Source organism: Armigeres subalbatus, chromosome 1 (genome assembly GCF_024139115.2).
Source record: "Armigeres subalbatus isolate Guangzhou_Male chromosome 1, GZ_Asu_2, whole genome shotgun sequence".
Lineage (NCBI taxonomy): Eukaryota > Metazoa > Arthropoda > Insecta > Diptera > Culicidae > Armigeres > Armigeres subalbatus.
In genome coordinates, this window is record NC_085139.1 from 82231018 (window position 1) to 82253972 (window position 22955).

The following is a 22955-nucleotide window of genomic DNA, read 5'->3' on the forward strand; positions in this document are numbered from 1 at the left end:
GTTGAAAATGGTTCTCGAAAACGATCCGACGGGCCCAAAAAGGCGTGGTGCGCAGCGAGCAAGGTGGATCGATCAGGTGGAAGACGATTTGGGGACCTTCCGCAGACTGCGTGGTTGGCGACGCGCAGCCATGGACCTTATTTACTGCACAGGCCACTCCAGCCTTAGTCTGAGAAATAAATAAATCGAAGAGGTACCATTGTGTGTCGTGTTAGAAAGAATACATTTAAGTGAGGACTGCCTATCTCCTAGAAGTAATAATGAAAAGCAGTCCCGGGAGCATTATGGAGTTGGAGTCCAAGTTGGGTTTAGTGGGTATGGCCAATCAAGGCTGGAGGAGTTCCACACCCATAGCACAGCACGTATGCTGCTAGGTCATTATATAAAGCATTCTTTTCTCGCAAAAAAGTAGTTGGAAAGCCTCAGTCAGTCAGTCGAATGTCGAAATCTGAGGGTCGAAATGCAGCGACAAAAGGTGAATCGTGAATCCATCAGGGGGACGTGCAGCCATAATATAAACAAAGACGACTTTTATGTACTTCTCCGTTTGATTAAAAACGAGATAAAAAAGCTGGTTGATTCAGGGAATTTCAAAATTAAAGAAGTATGTTTAACAATGGTAGTTTTATATTACTTTATTCATATTAATTAATCATCATGTATATCTATTTTAAATAGTTATCTGAATTCTTCATCCAAAACTGATCACCAATGTATATGTCTGCATTACGAAAGAAAATTAATAAGAAAAGAATCTTGTTTTTACTTTCTGTAGCTAGTTGGTGAATTTTATTGTTTTACGTGACCGACAATTGCGATTGCACACAATATTTTAATCGAATATGCTCGTATCTGAATTTAAACTATTTTCTATTGTGATTTAGCATGAACATAATTTATTACAATTGTTTCATTTTGTCAGCGTGAGACTCCTCTTCTTATTTTTTTTTTCTATGGGCCTTTCCATGTGACAGTTTCGTTACTGTATTTTTACTAAAGAAACACTCTTATGCCTGATTAGTGTTTGACAAGACATAGTTTGCATTTGTTCTCCTAAATATCGGTATGTATTTGCATTCACGTTTCTAGCCATATTCTAAGCAGCTTATAATAGTTTTCAATAATTAATAATTTAATCATAAGCATCATGCATAAAAAATAAATCACTTTTTGAATGAAAAATTCCAAAAAGAACAACAATGCAAATGTGATTTCATATCTTAAAAACAATTCCCGCATGTGTTCCACAGTATCTACAAGAAGAACAGAATTGTCCTATGTAGGAAAAGACAAACGACACCACAGCTCAGCTACCTTTTAGTTAGAAGCTTTATTTCAAAAATTATTATCATTATTATCGTTGAATGGGTTGATTTCAAAATTCAAGATTTAATTAATATCAACCTGTTGGAAAAAACCATATGAGTGTTTTAACATTTCAACACTAAAGACATGTATTATGGGGGACAACTAAGAAGTCTAACTATCTATCAGAAGGCCAACAATCTATTGAAGGTAATACCAAGAACAATGTCAAAATCAGAAAATAGGATTTATTTTTAGAATATTTGCTAATTACTGCATTGATGCTTATTCAAAAAAGGATATACGCTTAACAACTACTATACATTCTCAATAACATCACCGTAATAACCGCCTGGCTGGAACGATAAAGTTCGTTTGAACCTTAGCGTATTTAAGGTGCAATACCTATTCCTTTCTATAAACGATTGCGAGAAAACAAAAAAAATCTGGGTTTTTATCTGCGATTTTATTGTAACAATTTAATTTCTGTCGGACTGCAAATAAAGCATAAACTGTTGTATATTTTGCAAGATGAAAAATAATTAATTGAAGTGAGTCTTTAATAAACATTGATATCACTACTGCATACTGGATACTGTGTTTGTTGTAATTTTGTTGTTTATTGTTTGTTCATAAATGTTCATAATCATTATTTTCTGTAAAGTATGTCCTTCCTTACATACAAACACGCATTGTTACTTCGTTCTCTTGTTTAATGTTATCATTTAGCAGCGTGTGCCTCTCTGCTAGATTTTAGTATGGATACTATTGAAATTTATCTATTGGTTACCTTCCAGTGGGTAGCGGGTTATTAGCACGAGCAGTTGTCTCCGTTCCGAGGCCGGTTGTTGCGGTCCGCGTTCAGCTTGATTTGATCGGGGAACTCGTTGTAGAGTTCAACCTGTAATAAATACATTTGAAACAGATAATTATGCGTGTGCTTATGCATTAAGACGAGAAAATTCAAGTCTTTAAAATAAATAGGTAATCCTCTTTAATATAATTGTTTTTAAATGAAGATCTGAGGATAACAGACAATGAATACTTTTGAACGTCTTCATTATTTCATTCATCAATATATTTAAAAGAATTAAAAACGATATCAAATTTGCTGCAAAAAACTGCCTTCAGTAAAAATGATTTTAAAAATCCTGTGGGTCATAGTCATCTGTACCAGAATACAAATTCATTCATTGTATTATCATATTTTAAAGAAATTCTTAGTAAATGTTAAGCTTTCAAATAATCAGGCTTGTAAATTGGAATCGTGCGTGGTATTTTTTTGTGGTTCAAAATTCAGTTTATTTTGTCAAATAGTGTTAGTATGAAGCAGGCACGGCAAATGCTGGGTAAAGCGTACCATTGGTACTTCGCGTACCTGAAGAAATAAAATAGACCCCATCTCGCGGTCCTTAGCCTCTTACCCAGCAACTCCTATCCCTACCTCCCCGCGGTGCTGGCCGGGATACGAGCAACCTTAGGGAAGATCGGGTAACCAACCCCGGTGGGAACTATGGTCGTATGCTGACAGGGAAGGGGGGTTTGCTCCTCTCCGGAGGTGCAAATCTTATTGAGCATCTGTTCTCCATGTCAGGATCGGCTCACAACAGCGTCTGTTCTCCATGTTAGGGGCGGCTGATCATCGTCCGAGTGCCAGCGAGGCACTCTTCACTGGTTCACCGGAAATAAGGAGGAATGGTCCTCCGGAAATTTAGGGGTTTGGTGTCAGGCCCTGCAAGCCAGCCTTTAAAAATCATAAGCAACGAACAATCAACAAGAGAGTACGGACCGGAACCATCGGCGAAGACCACTGCGACGAAAAGGGACTAGCGATTGGAAACTCGGTTCGTGGAACTGCAAATCTCTCAACTTCATCGGGAGCACACGCATACTCGCCGATGTGCTCAAGGACCGTGGATTCGGCATCGTAGCGCTGCAGGAGGTTTGTTGGAAGGGATCAATGGTGCGAACGTTTAGAGGTAATCATACCATCTACCAGAGCTGCGGCAACACACACGAGCTGGGAACAGCTTTCATAGTGATGGGCGATATGCAAAGGCGCGTGATCGGGTGGTGGCCGATCAATGAAAGAATGTGCAGGTTGAGGATCAAAGGCCGGTTCTTCAACTTCAGCATAATCAACGTCCATAGCCCACACTCCGGAAGCACTGATAAGGACGCATTCTACGCGCAGCTGGAACGTGAGTACGACAGCTGCCCAAGCCACGACGTCAAAATCATCATAGGAGATTTGAACGCTCAGGTTGGCCAAGAGGAGGAGTTTAGACCGACTATTGGAAAGTTCAGCGCTCACCGGCTGACGAACGAAAACGGCCTACGACTAATTGATTTCGCCGCCTCCAAGAATATGGCCATTCGCAGCACCTACTTCCAACACAGCCTCCCGTATCGGTACACCTGGAGATCACCACTGCAGACAGAATCACAAATCGACCACGTTCTGATTGATGGACGGCACTTCTCCGACATTATCGACGTCAGGACATATCGTGGCGCTAACATCGACTCTGACCACTATCTGGTGATGGTTAAACTGCGCCCAAAACTATCCGTCATCAACAATGTACGGTACCGACGACCGCCGCGGTACGACCTAGAGCGACTGAAGCAACCTGATGTCGCCAATGCATACGCGCGCAGCATCTCGAGGCAGCGTTGCCGGAAGAGGGTGAGCTCGATGGGGCCCCTCTTGAGGACTGCTGGAATACAGTCAAAGCAGCCATTAACGACGCAACGACGCAGCGGAGAACAACGTCGGGTATATGGGTCGAAGTCGACGGAACGATTGGTTCGACGAAGAGTGCAGACAGATTCTGGAGGAGAAGGACGCAGCGCGGGCGGTCGCGCTGCAGCAAGGTACCCGGCAGAACGTGGAACGTTATAGACGGAAGCGGAGACAGCAGACCCGCCTTTTCAGGAGAAGAAACGCCGCCTGGAAGAAGCGGAGTGCGAGGAGATGGAACAGCTGTGCCGTTCTCAAGAAACACGCAAGTTCTACCAGAAGCTCAACGCATCCCGCAAAGGCTTCGTGCCGCGAGCCGAAATGTGCCGGGATAAGGATGGGAGCATCTTGACGGACGAACGTGTGGTGATCGAAAGGTGGAAGCAGCACTACGAGGAACATCTGAATGGCGCTGAGAGTACAGGCAGTGAAAGTCAAGGCAGCGGAGGAGATGACTACGTCAGTTCAGCGGACGATGGAAGCCAACCAGCCCCCACCTTGAGGGAAGTTAAGGATGCCATTCAACAGCTAAAGACCAACAAAGCCGCTGGTAAGGATGGTATCGGAGCTGAGCTCATCAAGATGGGCCCGGAAAAGCTGGCCACTTGCCTGCACAAACTGATAGTCAGAATCTGGGAAACCGAACAGCTACCGGAGGAGTGGAAGGAAGGGGTTATATGCCCCATCTACAAGAAAGGCGACAAACTGGAGTGTGAGAACTTTCGAGCGATCACCATCCTTGCCGCCTACAAAGTGATATCCCAGATCATCTTCCGTCGTCTGTCACCATTAGTGAACGAGTTTGTGGGAAGTTATCAAGCCGGCTTCGTTGACGGCCGCTCGACAACGGACCAGATCTTTACTGTACGGCAAATCCTTCAAAAATGCCGTGAATACCAGGTCCCAACGCACCATCTGTTCGTTGATTTCAAGGCGGCATACGACAGTATAGACCGCGTAGAGCTATGGAAAATTATGGACGAGAACAGCTTCCCTGGGAAGCTTACCAGACTGATCAAAGCAACGGTGGATGGTGTGCAAAACTGTGTGAAGATTTCGGGCGAACACTCCAGTTCGTTCGAATCGCGCCGGGGACTAAGACAAGGTGATGGACTTTCGTGCCTGTTGTACAACATTGCGCTAGAAGGTGTTATGCGGAGAGCCGGGGTACGATTTTCAACAGATCCAGTCAATTTATTTGCTTCGCGGATGACATGGACATTGTCGGCCGAACATTTGCAAAGGTGGCAGAACTGTACACCCGCCTGAAACGTGAAGCAACAAAAGTTGGACTGGTGGTGAATGCGTCAAAGACAAAGTACATGCTTGTGGGCGGAACCGAGCGCGACAGGGTCCGCCTGGGAAGCAGTGTTACGATAGACGGGGATACCTTCGAGGTGGTCGAGGAATTCGTCTACCTCGAATCCTTGCTAACGGCTGACAACAACGTTAGTCGTGAAATACGAAGGCGCATCATCTGTGGAAGTCGGGCCTACTACGGGCTCCAGAAGAAACTGCGGTCGAAAAAGATTCGCCACCGCACCAAATGTGTCATGTACAAGACGCTAATAAGACCGGTTGTCCTCTACGGACATGAAACATGGACAATGCTCGAAGAGGACTTGCAAGCACTCGGAGTATTCGAGAGACGGGTGCTTAGGACCATCTTTGGCGGTGTGCAAGTAGACGGTGTGTGGCGGCGAAGAATGAACCATAAGCTCGTCCAACTCTACGGCGAACCCAGTATCCAGAAGGTAGCTAAAGCCGGAAGGGTACGATGGGCAGGACATGTTGCAAGAATGCCGGACAGCAACCCTGCAAAGATGGTGTTCGCTTCCGATCCGGCAGGTACGAGACGGCATGGAGCGCAGCGAGCGAGATGGGCAGACCAGGTGCAGAACGACTTGGCGAGCGTGGGGCGTATCCGAGGATGGAGAGATGCGGCCTCGAACCGTGCATTGTGGCGTCAAATTGTTGATTCAGTGTTATCTGTTTAGATGTTAACTAAATAAATGAAATGAATGATGAAGCATTTTCAAAATTTTTACTCGAGTTGTCTTCCAAATGCCTGGCAGAACAGGAGTGGCATTGCGAACCTCGAAACGAATAAACAATGCAAACTGTCATATACGGAATAGCTGTCGAAAGGAGATGCGCAATGAGGCTCCAGGTCTCGCGAGGTTTTCGAATGATAATCGTATCCATCCACCCATTACTTCCGCCAGTTGCTGCTGCAGGACCGTCCATGCCAGGCCGACACGAGCGCAGGAAGAGAATTTATGCTGAAGTGTTTCAAGATTTCCACAGTTTTGGCAGTTTCAGGGTGTCCATTCAAAATCGATTTCCAGATTCCCGGTTTTTCCGGTTGGAGGAACTTATACTAAAATAGCTGATCTAAGCAAGAAATTAGCTATTTTTTATGCTTGTTTTATTAGAGGGAGAACTATTCCTCTCCATAGAAATGTTCCCATCGACGACGTGATGTTGGCTGTTAACGCCGAACGTTTGCAGCACCGAAGACAGGTACCACAATTTCGCCGTGCCGAACGTGTTCAGCATGACCACCTTTGCTGCACAAACTTGCTCACCATTGCGTTCCAATCTATCGTTGTCATCAACCGACGGTGGTGACGGAGGCTAGCTATGCGATCTTTCAGAGCAAGAGTGGCCTGAAGATATTGCGCCCTGGGTTTAGACATTTCTGCCCGGCGTTCAAGAACACGGTGAGCTTGCATGGCACGTTCTAGCCGGGTTTTGGTGATGCGATATCAGCCGGTACGCTCGAGCCGTGTTTTCTCCACTCTTCTTTTTCATCAGCACAGTGATACTCTCCAAAAAGGCATGTGGGTGATTGCCGGTGAGTGCTTCATTAGGAAGTAGGTTCAGCTCACGGTGGATGACGTTGAACATACAAAGGTAGAACTCTCGTGGGATACCGTCGGCTCTGGGGGATCGTTTCGGTGCGCTCGCACTAATAGCAGACAAAATCTCCACTGATCTCTTCCGCGCATGCTTCATTCAGAGGATCGTCTGGTGGTATTATTCGCTCACAAACAATCCCGTCCTCGCTGTTGTCTACCGCTTCTTCCGTGTATTGGCTCGAGAAAAAGACAAACAGACTTGCTTCGATTTCATGCGGCTCATCAGTTACCTCGTTTTCAGCCGTTGGTAGCTGCGTGATGTTGTTTTTTGTCGTCTTTCGCCCAACTGGAAGATTGACATGAGCTCTCCCGACAGGTGCATTTCGTTTATTGAAATTCTCACGTCCGAATGTGTGAGTGGCGATAAAAGGAAAACAAACACTCCTAGATTGTGCTACTCAGCTTGGGTAAAAATGAGTACATTTCCATATATTTTTTTACTCCTTCGCAACCATTGTGATGACTCGATCAATTTTGAGGTTATGAGCAGAAGGAAAACAAACATGTATTTACACATGCCGAATTGCTACGCATGGACGTGTTGAAAAAAATCCGTTGTAGTGACCGCATTTCACTTTTTAAACGGTTTATGGTTGTCAACATTTCGGGATGTTGATAGTACCCACCGTACGCGAGACCTTAATTGCGCATAGAGACGCTGGTGCGCATCGTGAAAATCCTCGAAAACGGATCGAGATTTCCACTTGAAGAACGATTTGATTTTGGGCTTAGCGTACGACAGCCATACCATTCCATCTGTGTGGTACTAGATGATGAACTTAAATATTGCGTGCCACGTGTTAGCCGTTATACGATATCACTATGCACTCGTATTCATCACAAGCATTATCGCCTCAAGCTAATCATAGCAACCCGGCATTATCTGGGCCTCTTTCAAAAATATCAGTTCTACAGGTAACACGCGCTTTTCGATTTGTCCGCACATTGAGTGATCTGAAATAGGGAATAAAGTCCCCACATTTGGCGATCCTGCCGGATGTTCTATTTGGTTGAACTCAGAACCTGGTTTCTTACTAGATATATTAAATTATTGCGATAATTAAAAAAAAATGTTATTTTTCCAACAAGTTTACTGTGAAAACGGTGAAAACATACCGCATGGCATGGTGGCCACAAAAGAAAAGGAAAATTGTGGATCAAGTAAAATCCTAAGAGTATACAAAACGGAACGTTTTGTATCAGGAAACAAAATCGGGACGATTTGTTGGATCTAATAGTCGGGACGACTCTAGAAAAATACTTCCAGAAGGTTGAATTACGGTTTGAGACAACCGAAATCGGATAACCATAAAAAGGTTTTGCCTGCGGAGCGGGACGCTCGCTGAAGGTAAGCTGAATGCTGCGGAACGACTCCAGATAAAGGAGGCTCTTCGGGACGAAGATAGGTACTTGGTTTGCAAGATAATGCAAAAGAACCCTCGGAATGCGAATGAATATTTTTCTACACATCGTGGAAGAGTAAACTTGTTGGAATATAACAGAAATAGAAGCAATCTAATATAGAATATTTATATATGCCCGGTTGCAGGTGATTGCATTTGGACGAAAGATAAGCAAAATATGGCGAGCGAGGGAAAATATGTCCGGCAAGTTGAGGATCAGGAGATTACCGATCAGGAATCTGTGTATTCTGGGGAAGCATATGAAGATAAACCGAACGAGGGAGAAGTCGAGATGGTTCTTCAATTTCGTCTGATGATTCTGATAGCAACGATGAAGCTCCGATTACGCAAGACAACGCTGAAACTATTAAGGAACGGTCCGGAGAAAAATCAGAAACGTTGGAGAGACTTGAACGAATGGAAAAGAGTATGACAGCACTATGTCCTGCGGGCAGCAGGGACTATGTCCAAGGGCTTGACGATCCCTCCCCAGGCCATCTGCGATTTGTGGGGCTTGCCTAGGATGTGGTGGGGTTTGACAGTGGGCCCTGTTAAACCTCTATAAAAAGCTGCACGTATCCGCAAGTATGCTCCACCAAAGCGACCGTGTACCGCTCAAAGCGCACAAGCCCAAGTCCTGGTGTTAGGTGGGACGCTAAACAGCCCTGACACGACGGCCCTCCGACGAGACAGGAGGTTTGCGCAGGCCCAATAAGCCGCCTAGAAAACCAATCATTACGAACAATATAAGAGATAATGCGACTCGATATAATCGGCAAAGACCTAGGCGACGAATACAGGATCACGATTGGAAGCTTGGAACATGGAATTGCAAGTCGCTAGGTTTCGCAGGTTGCGACAGGATAATCTACGATGAATTACATCCCCGCAACTTCGACGTCGTGTCGCTGCAGGAGATTTGCTGGACAGGACAGAAAGTGTGGAAAAGCGGGCATCGAGCGGCTACCTTCTACCAAAGCTGTGGCACCACCAACGAGCTGGGAACCGGCTTCATAGTGCTGGGTAAGATGCGCCAACGCGTGATTGAGTGGCAGCCAATCAACGCAAGGATGTGCAAGCTGAGGATTAAAGGCCGTTTCTTCAACTATAGCATCATCAACGTGCACTGCCCACACGAAGGGAGACCCGACGACGAGAAAGAAGCGTTCTACGCACAGCTGGAGCAGACATATGATGGATGCCCACTGCGGGACGTTAAAATCGTCATCGGTGACATGAACGCACAGGTAGGAAGGGAGGAAATGTATAGACCGGTCATCGGACTGGATAGTCTGCACACCGTATCAAATGAAAACGACCAACGATGCATAAACTTCGCAGCCTCCCGCGGAATGGTAGTCCGAAGCACCTTCTTTCCCCGCAAAAATATCCACAAGGCCACATGGAGATCACCTAACCAAGAAACGGAAAACCAAATCGACCACGTTCTAATCGACGGTAAATTCTTCTCCGACATCACGAACGTCCGCACTTACCGCAGTGCGAATATTGAATCCGACCACTACCTCGTTGCAGTATGCCTGCGCTCAAAACTCTCGACGGTGTACAACACGCGTCGAAGTCGGACGCCGCGGCTTAACATTGGGCGGCTACAAGATGGTAGACTAGCCCAAGAATACGCGCAGCAGCTGGAAGTGGCACTTCCAACGGAAGAGCAGATGGCTGGAGAGATATTCGATCCGCCATTGGTAGCACCGCAACCGCTGCACTTGGCACGGTGCCCCCGGATCAAAGAAACGACTGGTATGACGGCGAATGTGAGCAGTTAGTGGAAGAGAAGAATGCAGCATGGGCGAGATTGCTGCAACACCGCACGAGGGCGAACGAGGCACGATATAAACAGGCGCGGAACAGACAAAACTCGATTTTCCGGAGGAAAAAGCGCCAGCAGGAAGATCGAGACCGTGAAGAAACGGAGCAACTGTACCGCGCTAATAACACACGAAAGTTCTATGAGAAATTAAACTGTTCACGTAAGGGCCACGTGCCACAGCCCGATATGTGTAAGGACATAAACGGGAACCTTCTTACGAACGAGCGTGAGGTGATCCAAAGGTGGCGGCAGCACTACGAAGAACACCTGAATGGCGATGTGGCAGACGAAGATGGCGGTATGGTGATGGACCTGGGAGAACGCGCGCAGGACATAATTCTACCGGCTCCGGATCTCCAGGAAATCCAGGAGGAGATTGGCCGGCTCAAGAACAACAAAGCCCCTGGGGTTGACCAACTACCAGGAGAGCTATTTAAACACGGTGGTGAGGCACTGGCTAGAGCGATGCACTGGGTCATTACCAAGATTTGGGAGGAGGAAGTTTTGCCGCAGGAGTGGATGGAAGGTGTCGTGTGTCCCATCTACAAAAAGGGCGATAAGCTGGATTGTAGCAACTACCGCGCAATCACATTGCTGAACGCCGCCTACAAGGTACTCTCCCAAATTTTATGCCGTCGACTAGCACCAACTGCAAGGGAGTTCGTGGGGCAGTACCAGGCGGGTTTTATGGGTGAACGCTCCACCACGGACCAGGTGTTTGCCATTCGCCAAGTACTGCAGAAATGCCGCGAATACAACGTGCCCACACATCATCTATTTATCGACTTCAAAGCCGCATATGATACAATCGATCGGGACCAGCTATGGCAGCTAATGCACGAACACGGTTTTCCGGATAAACTGACACGGTTGATCAAAGCGACGATGGATCGGGTGATGTGCGTAGTTCGAGTTTCAGGGACATTCTCGAGTCCCTTCGAAACCCGCAGAGGGTTACGGCAAGGTGATGGTCTTTCGTGTTTGCTATTCAACATCGCTTTGGAAGGTGTAATACGAAGAGCAGGGATTAACACGAGTGGTAAAATTTTCAATAAGTCCGTCCAGCTATTTGGTTTCGCCGACGACATAGATATTATGGCACGTAACTTTGAGAAGATGGAGGAAGCCTACATCAGACTGAAGAGGGAAGCTAAGCGGATCGGACTAGTCATCAACACGTCGAAGACGAAGTACATGATAGGAAGAGGTTCAAGAGAAGACAATGTGAGCCACCCACCGCGAGTTTGCATCGGTGGTGACGAAATCGAGGTGGTAGAAGAATTTGTGTACTTGGGCTCACTGGTGACTGCCGAAAATGACACCAGCAGAGAAATTCGGAGACGCATAGTTGCTGGAAACCGTACGTACTTTGGACTCCGCAAGACGCTCCGATCGAATAGAGTTCGCCGCCGTACCAAACTGACAAACTGACCTCTACGGACACGAGACCTGGACGATGCTCGTGGAGTACCAACGCGCATTTGGAGTTTTCGAAAGGAAAGTGCTGCGTACCATCTATGGTGGGGTGCAGATGGCGGACGGTACGTGGAGGAGGCGAATGAACCACGAGTTGCATCAGCTTTTGGGAGAACCATCCATCGTTCACACCGCGAAAATCGGACGACTGCGATGGGCCGGGCACGTAGCCAGAATGTCGGACAGTAACCCGGTGAAAATGGTTCTCGGCAACGATCCGACGGGCACAAGAAGGCGAGGTGCGCAGCGGGCAAGGTGGATCGATCAGGTGGAAGATGACTTGCGGACCCTCCGTAGACTGCGTGGTTGGCGACGTGTAGCCATGGACCGAGCCGAATGGAGAAGACTCTTATATACCGCACAGGCCACTTCGGCCTTAGTCTGATTAAATAATAATAATGACAGCACTAATCCAAGCTCTGGGCACACATGGTCATCCAAGCGTTTCCTCTGTCACCCCGTATTGGATACAGTACAGAGCGACGTGGATCAAGATTGGAATTCGGCTCACAAACACGTTGATCGGCCAGCTGGTTTATCTACTAGAGCGGCTGTACGATGGGACCACATCAAATCGTTTCCGAGTGGAATAGCGGCGAACAAAATTTGGGAGTCCTGGAATAAGTACATGGAAAATTTCGAAATTGCGGCGTCACTAGGGAATGCCAACAATCGCTGCTACTGTTTCTGACAATGGGGGAAGAGCTACAAGGTATTGTTCGAGCCGCAAAGTTACGACCAAAACTGAGTGATTCGAACTGCTATTTGACATTCGTGAAGAACGTCCACGATTACTTGCGATCCATGACGGATACTTCAGCGGAACATGAGGCGTTCTCCAATATGAAGCAGGAGCCTGGCGAGTCAGCAGTGTCATTCCATGCCAAGTTGATGGAAAAAGTGAGGTTGTGCGGTTATAGTCAAGCAGACCAAGAACGCTTTGTGAGAGCGCAGTTGCTAAAAGGACTCAGGAACAGACAGTTGGCGCAAACAGCAGGAACTTACGGCCACGAGATCAACCTGATAGTGCAGTCGGCCACAAGAGATGAGGCGTACGAAGCAAAATCCTCGAGAGATGTTATTCCATCAAGTCGTGAATCAGGTGTCTATGCAGTTCAACAGAGACGCTGGCAACGACCAACACAAGATTTCCGTTAGCGCAACAGGGAAGACGTGTCTGATGGAAACCAACAGTCAAAACGATACCGCGGATACGAGAAGCATACTTTAGATCGACGCTCACGTTGCTCTAGACAACCGCCCAGCCCACCAGAATGGTCGAGTGAGCCCAGCTTTGCACAAGCGGTGTAACGTTTACCAGGAAGTTGGACATTTTGCCGCAACTTGCAGGCGTAAGTGCATACACGCGATACAACACAAGGAGACTCAACCTTCTACCCCAGCTTGGAGCGGTGATGAGGAAGATAATAAACAGCTACTTAATAACTAATTTGTAATGTTTTCTTAATAAAGCACATTGCTTCAGATTCGTCCGCGCCAATACAGTTTATGATAGACTCGGGTGCCGACGTCAACGATATAGGAGAATGTGACTGGAAACGGCTAAGCCAGGATTATTCCTCTGGCCGCGCAGCAATCAAGCCGATTGAACTTCCCAATGATAAATCCTTGCTTGCCTACGGATCGGGTCATCCGATGTCCATCGTGAATGTATTTCAAGCAAAGATAGCAGTCTTAAAGTCCACCAAGCCAACGATAGATGCAAAATTTTATGTTGTAAAAGGCGGACGACGATCTCTGCTTGGTCGCGAGACAGCAAGGGACATGAAACTGCTTCAAGTCGGAAGAGCGGTAAATAATTGCGAATCAGTGGACGAACATGAAACGTTTCCAAAAATGTCTGTAGTTCAAGTAACGTTTAATTTGGATAAAACGGTTGCACCGACCAGAAATGCGTACTATAATGTACCATCCGCGTTTCGAGATGGCGCACACCGTAGATAAAAAAAAAACTGTATGGTGCCAGATACTTCTCGAAACTAGACCTGCGGAATGCATACTACCATCTCGAGCTTGCAGAAGAGTCAAGAGACCTTACTACATTTCTAGCGGAAAACGGAATGTACCGTTTTACGCGCCTCATGTTCGGGGTTAATTGTGCCCCTGAAGTATTTCAGAGAGAGATGGTGCGGATTCTAGACGGCGTAAAAAATATGATCGTGTATATAGATGATGTACTGATCTTTGCGAGTACACTAGAAGAACTGCGCATAACGGTGGCGGAAGTACTTACTATTTTAAAGGCCAACAACTTAACGGTGAACGAATCAAACCCGTAGTTTCTCCGCTGCCGAGTCCAATATTGCCACTTATAATGGAACTCGGCAAAGGTTTTCTTCCGTCAGAAGATGCGGCGGCTGCAGGGCTCAAAATCCGCGCCCGGGCGTGTCCCAGGTGGGTGGAGACATAATCTTACCGTCAACGCTTTGTGGTCTGTGAAGCAACAGACGTGCGTGTAGGCGGACTGCAAATTATTTCGTAGACCAGCGCTTAAGTACATGCGGTCTAGTCGAGATTGTGCGTTCCGATTCATGTACGTGAACCCGGGACCAGCGTGCTGTTGAAGAAATCTTCTTTGGCCGCTCACTGCGCAGTGCCGGAATAAGCGTAAACATTACAGATTATCGAGTTGTGCACTTTCAGTGCAATAAACCGGCTGTCCAGACTCTTCTCGACGTGAGAGACCTGGATGTGCTCATTCACTGCACAGTAGTGCCTCTTCTCGTGTGATCCACATTCGCGAAAACGACATAGTCCGGCAAGGAAAGCTGTGCGTTCTCGACTTCTTGCACTCTGAGGCACACGATATCAAGACTTTTGCTGCTGATGAATGTTCGGAGTGCGCGCAGTTTCGTTTGGTTCGTGATGGTTCTGATATTTATCGACGCGAGAGCCATTTATTGTTGGTAGTAGTCGTGACGTTCGTCGTCTCCGTCGTCGCATCTTTGTTTCGGGAGGACGACCTCTGCGAAGAATCATCCGTTTCATTGCCGGCTTTTCGGCTTTACGATCGAATCGCGCTTATAGGCTTTCTGAATATAATACCACTTCGGCGCATTGTGCTTGTGTGGTTGTTCGCCGTTTGCCTTCTTTCTGCTGTGGTTGTCGTGATCCAGCTGCTTCGTCACGTTGGTGTAGCTCTTTTGGATCAGTAGTTTCTTGTTTTACACACAGGAAATGCCAGTGTGGGCCTGCTCTTTGTAATGCTCGCAAGAGAAAATCTGTCCCTTGTAGACGATATACGCCTGCTGGCCATCGATCGTGACCCACGAATCGGTGTTGCATTTTATGAGCATACGAGCCGACCACATGCCGAGCGAAATTCCAACTAAATCGAAACCCTACGTTAATTCCCGCAGCGAGATCACTTCTCCGAAATCACTATCAACTCAACTATCTTCTCTTCGGAAACGTAACCATCTTCGATGGTTATTCGAAGCTTGTGCTTCTTCCCCTCAATATCCATATCGTGTTTTTCATCGTCAGGTCCTTGACCTTGACGAATGCACATTGATCACCGCGACGGCACTGGAGTCTGTGCACGTCTTCTTTCTGCAGTCCTAGCACTGTGCGGCAAAAGCCATGCACCTTCTCGAATGACTGCTTCACTGGGAAGCACAATAAATCGATTCGGAAAGTGATTTCTCGCCTCATCGCAAACCACTAGAAGCGATGGACTGGAACGGATGAAAAATAAAACACCGGATTTAATTCGCTTGACTTTCGGAGAGCGCGATCGAAAACACGTTTGCTCGTTGAGCGGTAACTAAAGTCACTAGATATAAAGTCTGGCGAAGACACTGACAGGTCATATTATAAATTCAGTAGAAAATCGAATTATAGCCGCTATTGAAATTGGATTTTTCTCACAATCCATACGTTAAACCTAATTTTGGAAGTAGTGCGCTGTATAGCACATCGCCAAATGAAAACAGCGCACCACTTCCGAAGTTAGGTTTAACGTACGAATTGTGAGAAAAATCCAACTTTGTTAGCTTCTATAATTCGGATTTGCACTGAATTGATAATAAATCGAACTGTCATTTGCGAGATCCAATTGAACATGACGCTTTAAATGGGCTTGAAGCAATGGAGAGTATTGAGATAATGCTGATAAATATATTTGAAAATTATTCCAAAAATATAAAAAGCTACAAAGTCCAAAGAAAAAGGCACAGGAATTTGTTCTTGGATTTACTTGTTGAACAATATCCTATTTGATTTTTCGCGAATAAAATGTGGAAAAAGTGTTTTTGCTTTGTGAAAGCAACTCATAAAAGCTAATAATCGTGCGAGAGCTTGAACTTTTTAATGGACTGCCAAAATCTAACAAGAATTTTTCTGATTGGAAAATCTCACGGTTTTCACTTCGCCAGACTTTATATCTAGTGACTTTAGCGGTAACTGGTACATATTAGCGAAGACCACATTATCAAGAAGACTGGCAACACAGTCTGAAATCGGGCGACACTGTTAGCAGCGCTTTCGGTGAGCCGAGGGGGTACTATGTTTGTTTGTGTGAGTGAATTGCAACTGAGACGGAATGCTCATTTATATTAATCGAAATTAAACAAGTGATAAGTGATAAAGTGGTCTTCGATATTAGGCATTAGTCAAAATTTGACGAACGCTATTTTCTTTGAATTTATTTGTTGAAGAGCAAAACAGATTGTTTCATACATACGTAAACCTTCCGCAACTCGCTTCAACTTTCATAACACGAGAACTCGCGCGTTGTAAAAAGTACAACAGTCCTAAAATCCGTTATAATGAAGCCAATTCAAATGATATCAACGTGATTTTTTCGGTAAAATAATAAAGGGGATATATACTCTCATTGAGGACATTTTTTTCATTGGTCCTCCGGAAGATCCGGAACCAACGGAACACCGCTGAAAATAGTACATCTTCACAATAAATAGCGCAATGAATTCTAAAAACTCTAAAAACTCTGAAAAAAATCTAAATCCATCTATAATCCCATGCGGCCCTATGAGTCAAGAAAAAAATTGATTTAGAATTCTCCCACTGAGCGGCGCTAGTGTACATGAAAATACCAGTTTGGTTCGATATCTCGGGATCTAAGGGATTTAGGAAATTTCCGTCTTCTACAAAGTTGTTCAAGGATTGGAAACCTATATGTTGATAAACTATTTAGTTCAGAATTCAGCCGTAAGCCGGCGCTAGTGTATATGAGTTATTAGTTTGGTTAGATATCTCGGGATCTGTGGGAATTAGAAAGATGCCGTCTTCTACAAAGTTGTTCGAGGATTGGAATCCAATATGTCGAGAATCTAATTAGTTTGAAATTCATCCGCAAGGCGGCGCTACTGTGTATGAGAGATCAGTTTGGTTTGATATCTCAGGACCTATTGGTTTTTGCTACTGCATATGAAATATCAGTTCTTCGATATCTTGGGATCTGGGGGATTTAGAAAATTGCCGTCTTCTACAAAGTTGTTCGGGGATTGGAAACCAATATGTAGAAATATTGTGAAGTTTAAAATTCATCCGTAGAGAAGTGATAGTACATGTGAGACCACCAGTTTGTTTATATAACCCCGGATTTATGATATTGGACAGTGGCCGTCTTCTCCACAGCTCCTCGAGGATGAAAACCATTATTCTGAAAAACTGTTAACTACCGTTTTTTCCTCATACACAGGAGGCCTTTGGTTCGATCTCAGGCCCATTTCATTCGCCTACATTGTATCTTTTTGTATATTTCTCATGTTACAGCAATAGCTAGAACAGGAAATGGAATTCCGTAGCGTTTCCATTTCAATCTTGTATCTTCAACTACATCTTGACTAGTCTAACAGTAACTGTTAAAATTGGAAATACAGGAAAAACTTTTTTCTTTCATCCAATTAGAATTCCGTATTTTGCGTTCCTATCACATCCCAACAAAGTTTTTTAGCTGAAATAGCTTTTTTGCCAAATAAGACCAATATCTCTCGAATACCTGATGTGTTTCTTATCATCAATGACTACTATTTAGGTATTATTATGATAGAATTCATTATTCATTTGTTTGCGTAGTACATATATTTTGGGCTATTATTATACCTTTGGCGAAGGTGGAAAACTCTATACAATATTTAATGGTTAAGAGCATATCCTGGTATTATTAGAAATGGTTTAGAAGAAAATCGTTGGTCTAGGACGAATTGTACAAAACGACCATTCACGGACGTTCCAGATTTGCGGAAAGGCCGTCTGGTAGCCACCTGCGGCCGTTGCAGAGTAAGAACTGTGAATTAACACTAAGACCACCATCAAAAATGTCTTAGTGACCGTTTTCCGGTTGTTCCAAATCATTCGGAAGGCCGCCTGATGGCCACGTGCAGTCATTAAGACTTTGAAGTATCTCCAAGATCACCGTCAGAAAAGGTTTAGAAAAAATTGCGCTGCTCTAGGAAAAAACTTTCCAAAATCATCATTTCTACGGTTGTTCCGGATTATACCGAAGGCCATCTGGTGGTCACCTGCGGTCATAGTAGAGTAATGACTTAGAATTTCATCCAAAATTACCGTCAGAAATGGTTTAGAAAAATTGCGCTGCGCCATTTTTACGGATGTTCCGGATTTACCAGAAGGCCGTCTGGTGGCCACTGCGGTCGTAGCAGAGTAAGAGCTGTGTATTAACTCGAATTTCGCCGTCAGAAATGGTTTATAAAAAATTACGCTGCTCTAGGATAAACTTCTCAAAATTTCTATTTTTACGGACGTTCCGGATTATCCGGAAGGCCGTCTAGTGGCCACCTACGGCCATAGGTGAGTGAGAACTGCGAATTAACTCCAAGGCTATTGTCAGAAATGGTTTAGAAAAAAATGCGCCTGACTCGTTCCGTTCTGGAGTACTGCTCGGTCGTCTGGTCTCCACACTATAATAATGGCGCCGAAAGAATTGAATCCGTCCAGCGTCGTTTTCTAAGATTCGCATTGCGCAGATTACCGTGGCAAAACCCCTTCCGTCTTCCAAGCTATGAAAGCCGTTGCCGTTTGATTGATCTGGAACTCCTTTCCGTCCGCCGAAGCTCAACGAGGGCATTACTGATAGCAGATCTACTACAAGGACGACTCGACTGCCCTTCTCTTCTGGAACAAATTAACTACCACGTGCAACCCCGATCCCTTAGGAATAGTTCGATGTTCAGGGCTCCTATGCATCGAACGAACTACGGTATGTTCGGTGCTATCGGCGGTCTTCAAAGACTATTCAACAGAGTTGCATCTCTTTTTGATTTTAACTTGTCCCGTCAACTAATTCGCGAAAGGTTCAGTTCTTTTTTTAGGAATAGTTGATAATGATACTTGACCATATAATGTAATTTCGCATTTTGTAATTAATTATAAGTAAGCATCATTGGGGCCAATACAGCCTGTTGATGTATCATATAAACAAATAAACAAATAAACAAAAAAATGCGCTGCTCGCGGACGAACTTTCCAGATTGACCATTTTTACGGACTTTCCGGATTATAAGGAAGGCCGTCTGGTGGCCACCTACGGTTATAGCTGAGTAAGAACTGTGGAATATCACTAAAATCACCATCAGAAATGGTTTAAAAAAAACTGCGCTGCTCTAGGACGAACTTCACAAAATGACCATTTTTACGGACGTTCCGGATTTTCCGGAAAGCCGCCTGGTGGCCACCTGCGATCGTAGCAGTATGAGAAATGTGTTTTAGCTCAAACATCCCCATTGGGATTTAGAAAAAAATGCGCTGCTCTTGGACGAACTTTAAAGAATGACCATTTTTACGGACGTTCCGGATTATAAGGAAGGCCGTCTGGTGGCCACCTACGGTTATAGCAGAGTCAGAACTGTGTAATATCTCCTAAATCACCATAAGAAATGGTTTAGAAAAAAGTGTGCTGCTCTCGGACGAACTTTCCAGAATGACCGTTTTTACGGACGTTCCGGACTATAAGGAAGGCCGCCCGGAGGCCACCTGCGGTCATAGCAGTATGAGAAATATGTCTTAGCTCAAACATCCCCATCAGAAATGGTTTAGAAAGAAATGCGCTGCTCTAGGACAAACTTTCCTAAATGACCATTTTTACGAACGTTCCGGGTTTTCCGGAAGGCCGCCTGGTGGCCATTTACGGTCATAGGTGAGTAAGAACTGCGAATCAACTCCAAGGTTATTATCAGAAATGATATAGAAAAAATCGCGTTACTTTAGGATAAATTGTTAATGAAATAAATAAATAATGCTTTTCCCAGTGCCCCTGAGCCTTTTACTTAGCTTTATTTGCCCGAGCCTTCTATCGAATCACTTTTATTATCTTTTCAATTGATGAAGAACTAATATTTGGGGGATACATGGTTGTTTGGTGCAAATTGGTCAACTAACTAAAAAGATATCTCATTTTTACTCAATGTGTTGTACTTTTTACAACGGTGCGAGTCCCGGAAGGTTAATAAATATTTGATTGAAGCAACAAAACTGTCTAAGGAGATTGTCTTAAATGTAATTTTATGTATCGACTTTTATGTATGACACGTTCTTAACCCACGATTATAGTGCGTGCAGTGCCGCACGGTGTCTCCATGGGGAAACATTAATTTTGGAAATCAGTACATATCTCTGAAACCACACGAGAGTATTATCCTTTTTCATGTCGTGGGTAAACTAAACTAAAGCTCAAAATAATTTTCTTATTAAACTGTTCCATCTGGGGATCTAGAATTTTTTTTAGTTTTCTCGGTATTTTTAGGGCAAACTCTATATAATTTTTATTCACCACAAAATTCACCTTCACGAAAAATAGATGAAAAAATGACCCGCGATAGAACATTTTATAATTCCACTTACGTGAAAGAGGAAAGCCTATGCAAAAGATATTTTAGTTACTAGATAATAAGATTGTCGCTGTCGTCGCTGTCCGGAACATCTTTTGCTGGCGAGGATAGGGGAGCTAAATGTCAAAGAAGGAAAATCCATGCGATTTGACAGGTATCCCAACAAACATTGGAAGCTAATAGATCACTTATTCAACCAAAAATAAACTTCTTCAGCTAAAAAACTAGCTTACCCAGCCTAAATTGTTTGTTGGGATGTACCACACATGTTTCGGACAGCAGAACAAAGGGAACCGAAGCGACAATCTTTATCTAGTAACTAAAATATCTTTTGCCTATGCTATCGTGAGTGGGTGATTTTTTTAAATAAGCTTCATTGTACACAAGGCTAAAATACTTCCATTTACTTCCGCTTATTCACTTTTGTATCAACAGATACGTATTTCGTTTTCTACTTGAAAACATTTTCAGTGTCGCCTTCATTGTACAAATACACCGTGGCAGTGGTAGATATTTGATACATTAAGCTCGCTTTTTATGCGGACAGATTTAATCAATGCCTCGATCTATAAAGATTTCCACAACCTCCTAGTGAGTGTTCCTTGATTTTTTGTGAATTTTTTCCATAGGGTTTACTGAATCGTGTATCAATCCGAAGGCCATAATCATATTGATACGAAAATTATTTTATCGATATTTCAGTAATGATTGTCGATGACACGGTAATATTCACCGAAAACTCGGTAAATTTTTCACCAAAATTCGTCGAAATCATTGCCAAAATCTCGGCTGTTGGATTCTCGGCCATCGTTAAAGTATGGAATTAAATGTTTATGGACTACTTCTTCTTCAGTTGTAAGGCGAGTTGTTCGACAGCTTGTCTATAGCTCATAGACCAATGCAAGATCTTGACTTAACCTCAATTATTTGACAGTTCACAGAGCTTGTTTACAGGGTGTTAGAATTAAAATCGATCAGCTGGAAATAAAAATCCGTAATTTTCGTTCAAAACCATTTTGATCCGAATATCCAATGATATGCTTTGATTCCTACCATAAATGCACCACAGCAGACATCATTATTCTTAATTAATCGCAAAACAGTTTTTCCGGAAGCTGCTCCAGAGACTAAGTCCCTGTAAACAAGCTCTGTGAACTGTTAACCTACGTCATCATGCACTGGTCTATTGCCCTATATAGCATATGCCATAGACTAACGCAAAATGAACTCCCCCAAGAAATTATGACGTTTGAGCGGGTCGCATAATGAACGCAAAATGAACTTTTGTTCGAGAAGACGACCCGCTCAAATGTCAAAATCCTTCGGGTGAGTGAATTCGATGAACCCCTGCTTAAGTCTATTATGTACTTCTTTTTCGAATTCCCATCTGGACCTTAGAACAAAATTTATTTAACAATAATGAATAATAACAAATAATAACAATAACAAAAATTATCAATATTCGCCTAACAATATACCCTTTGTCGTCATCAGAGTTTGTTACTGACAAACGCACCTCGCAACAAGCATTTTTATCAGAACTCAAACACAATATGACAAGAATCATTTTCCTTGCATGCTCTGATATTTCCGAAAATACGATACTAATTTTGTAATCATAGTTAGATTGTCAAATATTTCTATAAAAGCAGAAACTATAGCATAAAAGCGAATTTTGCTTTACATATAATGCAAAATAACAGGATGAAAAGTTAGTAACAAAATTGTCGTCTTTGTCATTATTATCTTCGACAAAAACAAAGCTTTGTCGTTAGTTCTCTTCTGTCGCTTGTTTCGCATGCGTATCCAAGAAAAAATGATTCCCTGACAATGATAATTCCCTGATTTTTCCAGGTCGACATTAGTTCCAGGTTTTTCAGGGATTTCCATGTAGTCGACACCCTGACTGGCCTAAATGAACGTCTCATAAACAACTTAATGGGACACGTAATATTTACACAGAGTCTCCAAAATTAACGAACGATTAGGAATACACAGAAACTTACCTCATTATCTTGAGCCAAAGCGTTTTTGGCAATTGTTTGGAACGCAAGCTCTACATTGATGCCTTCTTTGGCCGACGTTTCGAAGTAGGGAATATCATTCTTAGCTTGACACCACTGCTGTGCTCGTTTCGTTGACACCTACAAGATTCGTCGAAAGCGTGAGTGAAACATTTCAGCCCCGGTTCCTTTCAATATACTTACAGCCCTGTTCTCCAAGTCTATTTTATTGCCCAGCACTACGAACGGAAAGTGATCGGGGTCACGTGGGCTGGCCTGGATAAGGAATTCGTCCCGCCACGAGTCGAGGTTTTTGAACGTGTTCGGTGCGGTTGTGTCGTATACCAGCACGCAACAGTCCGCACCGCGGTAAAATGCCACTCCGAGAGATTGGAAACGTTCCTGACCGGCAGTGTCCCAAATCTGGAAGTACGTT

General features: G+C 44.2%; 1 protein-coding gene across 3 annotated transcripts in view; it reads right to left on the minus strand.

Annotated features, from left to right (window-relative positions):
* Positions 1-620: 620 nt before the first annotated feature.
* Positions 621-22955, minus strand: part of LOC134227579 (ras-related protein rab7) — a 41423-nt gene continuing 19088 nt past the window's right edge. For all 3 annotated transcript variants that reach the window (XM_062709169.1, XM_062709175.1, XM_062709183.1), the window contains exons 3-5: positions 22724-22942; positions 22523-22660; positions 621-2206 (exon numbers count right to left, since the gene is read on the minus strand). In XM_062709169.1, the coding sequence (XP_062565153.1) occupies positions 2117-2206; positions 22523-22660; positions 22724-22942 (447 nt within the window). In that variant the 3' untranslated portion in view covers positions 621-2116. The remainder of the gene's footprint in view (positions 2207-22522; positions 22661-22723; positions 22943-22955) is intronic.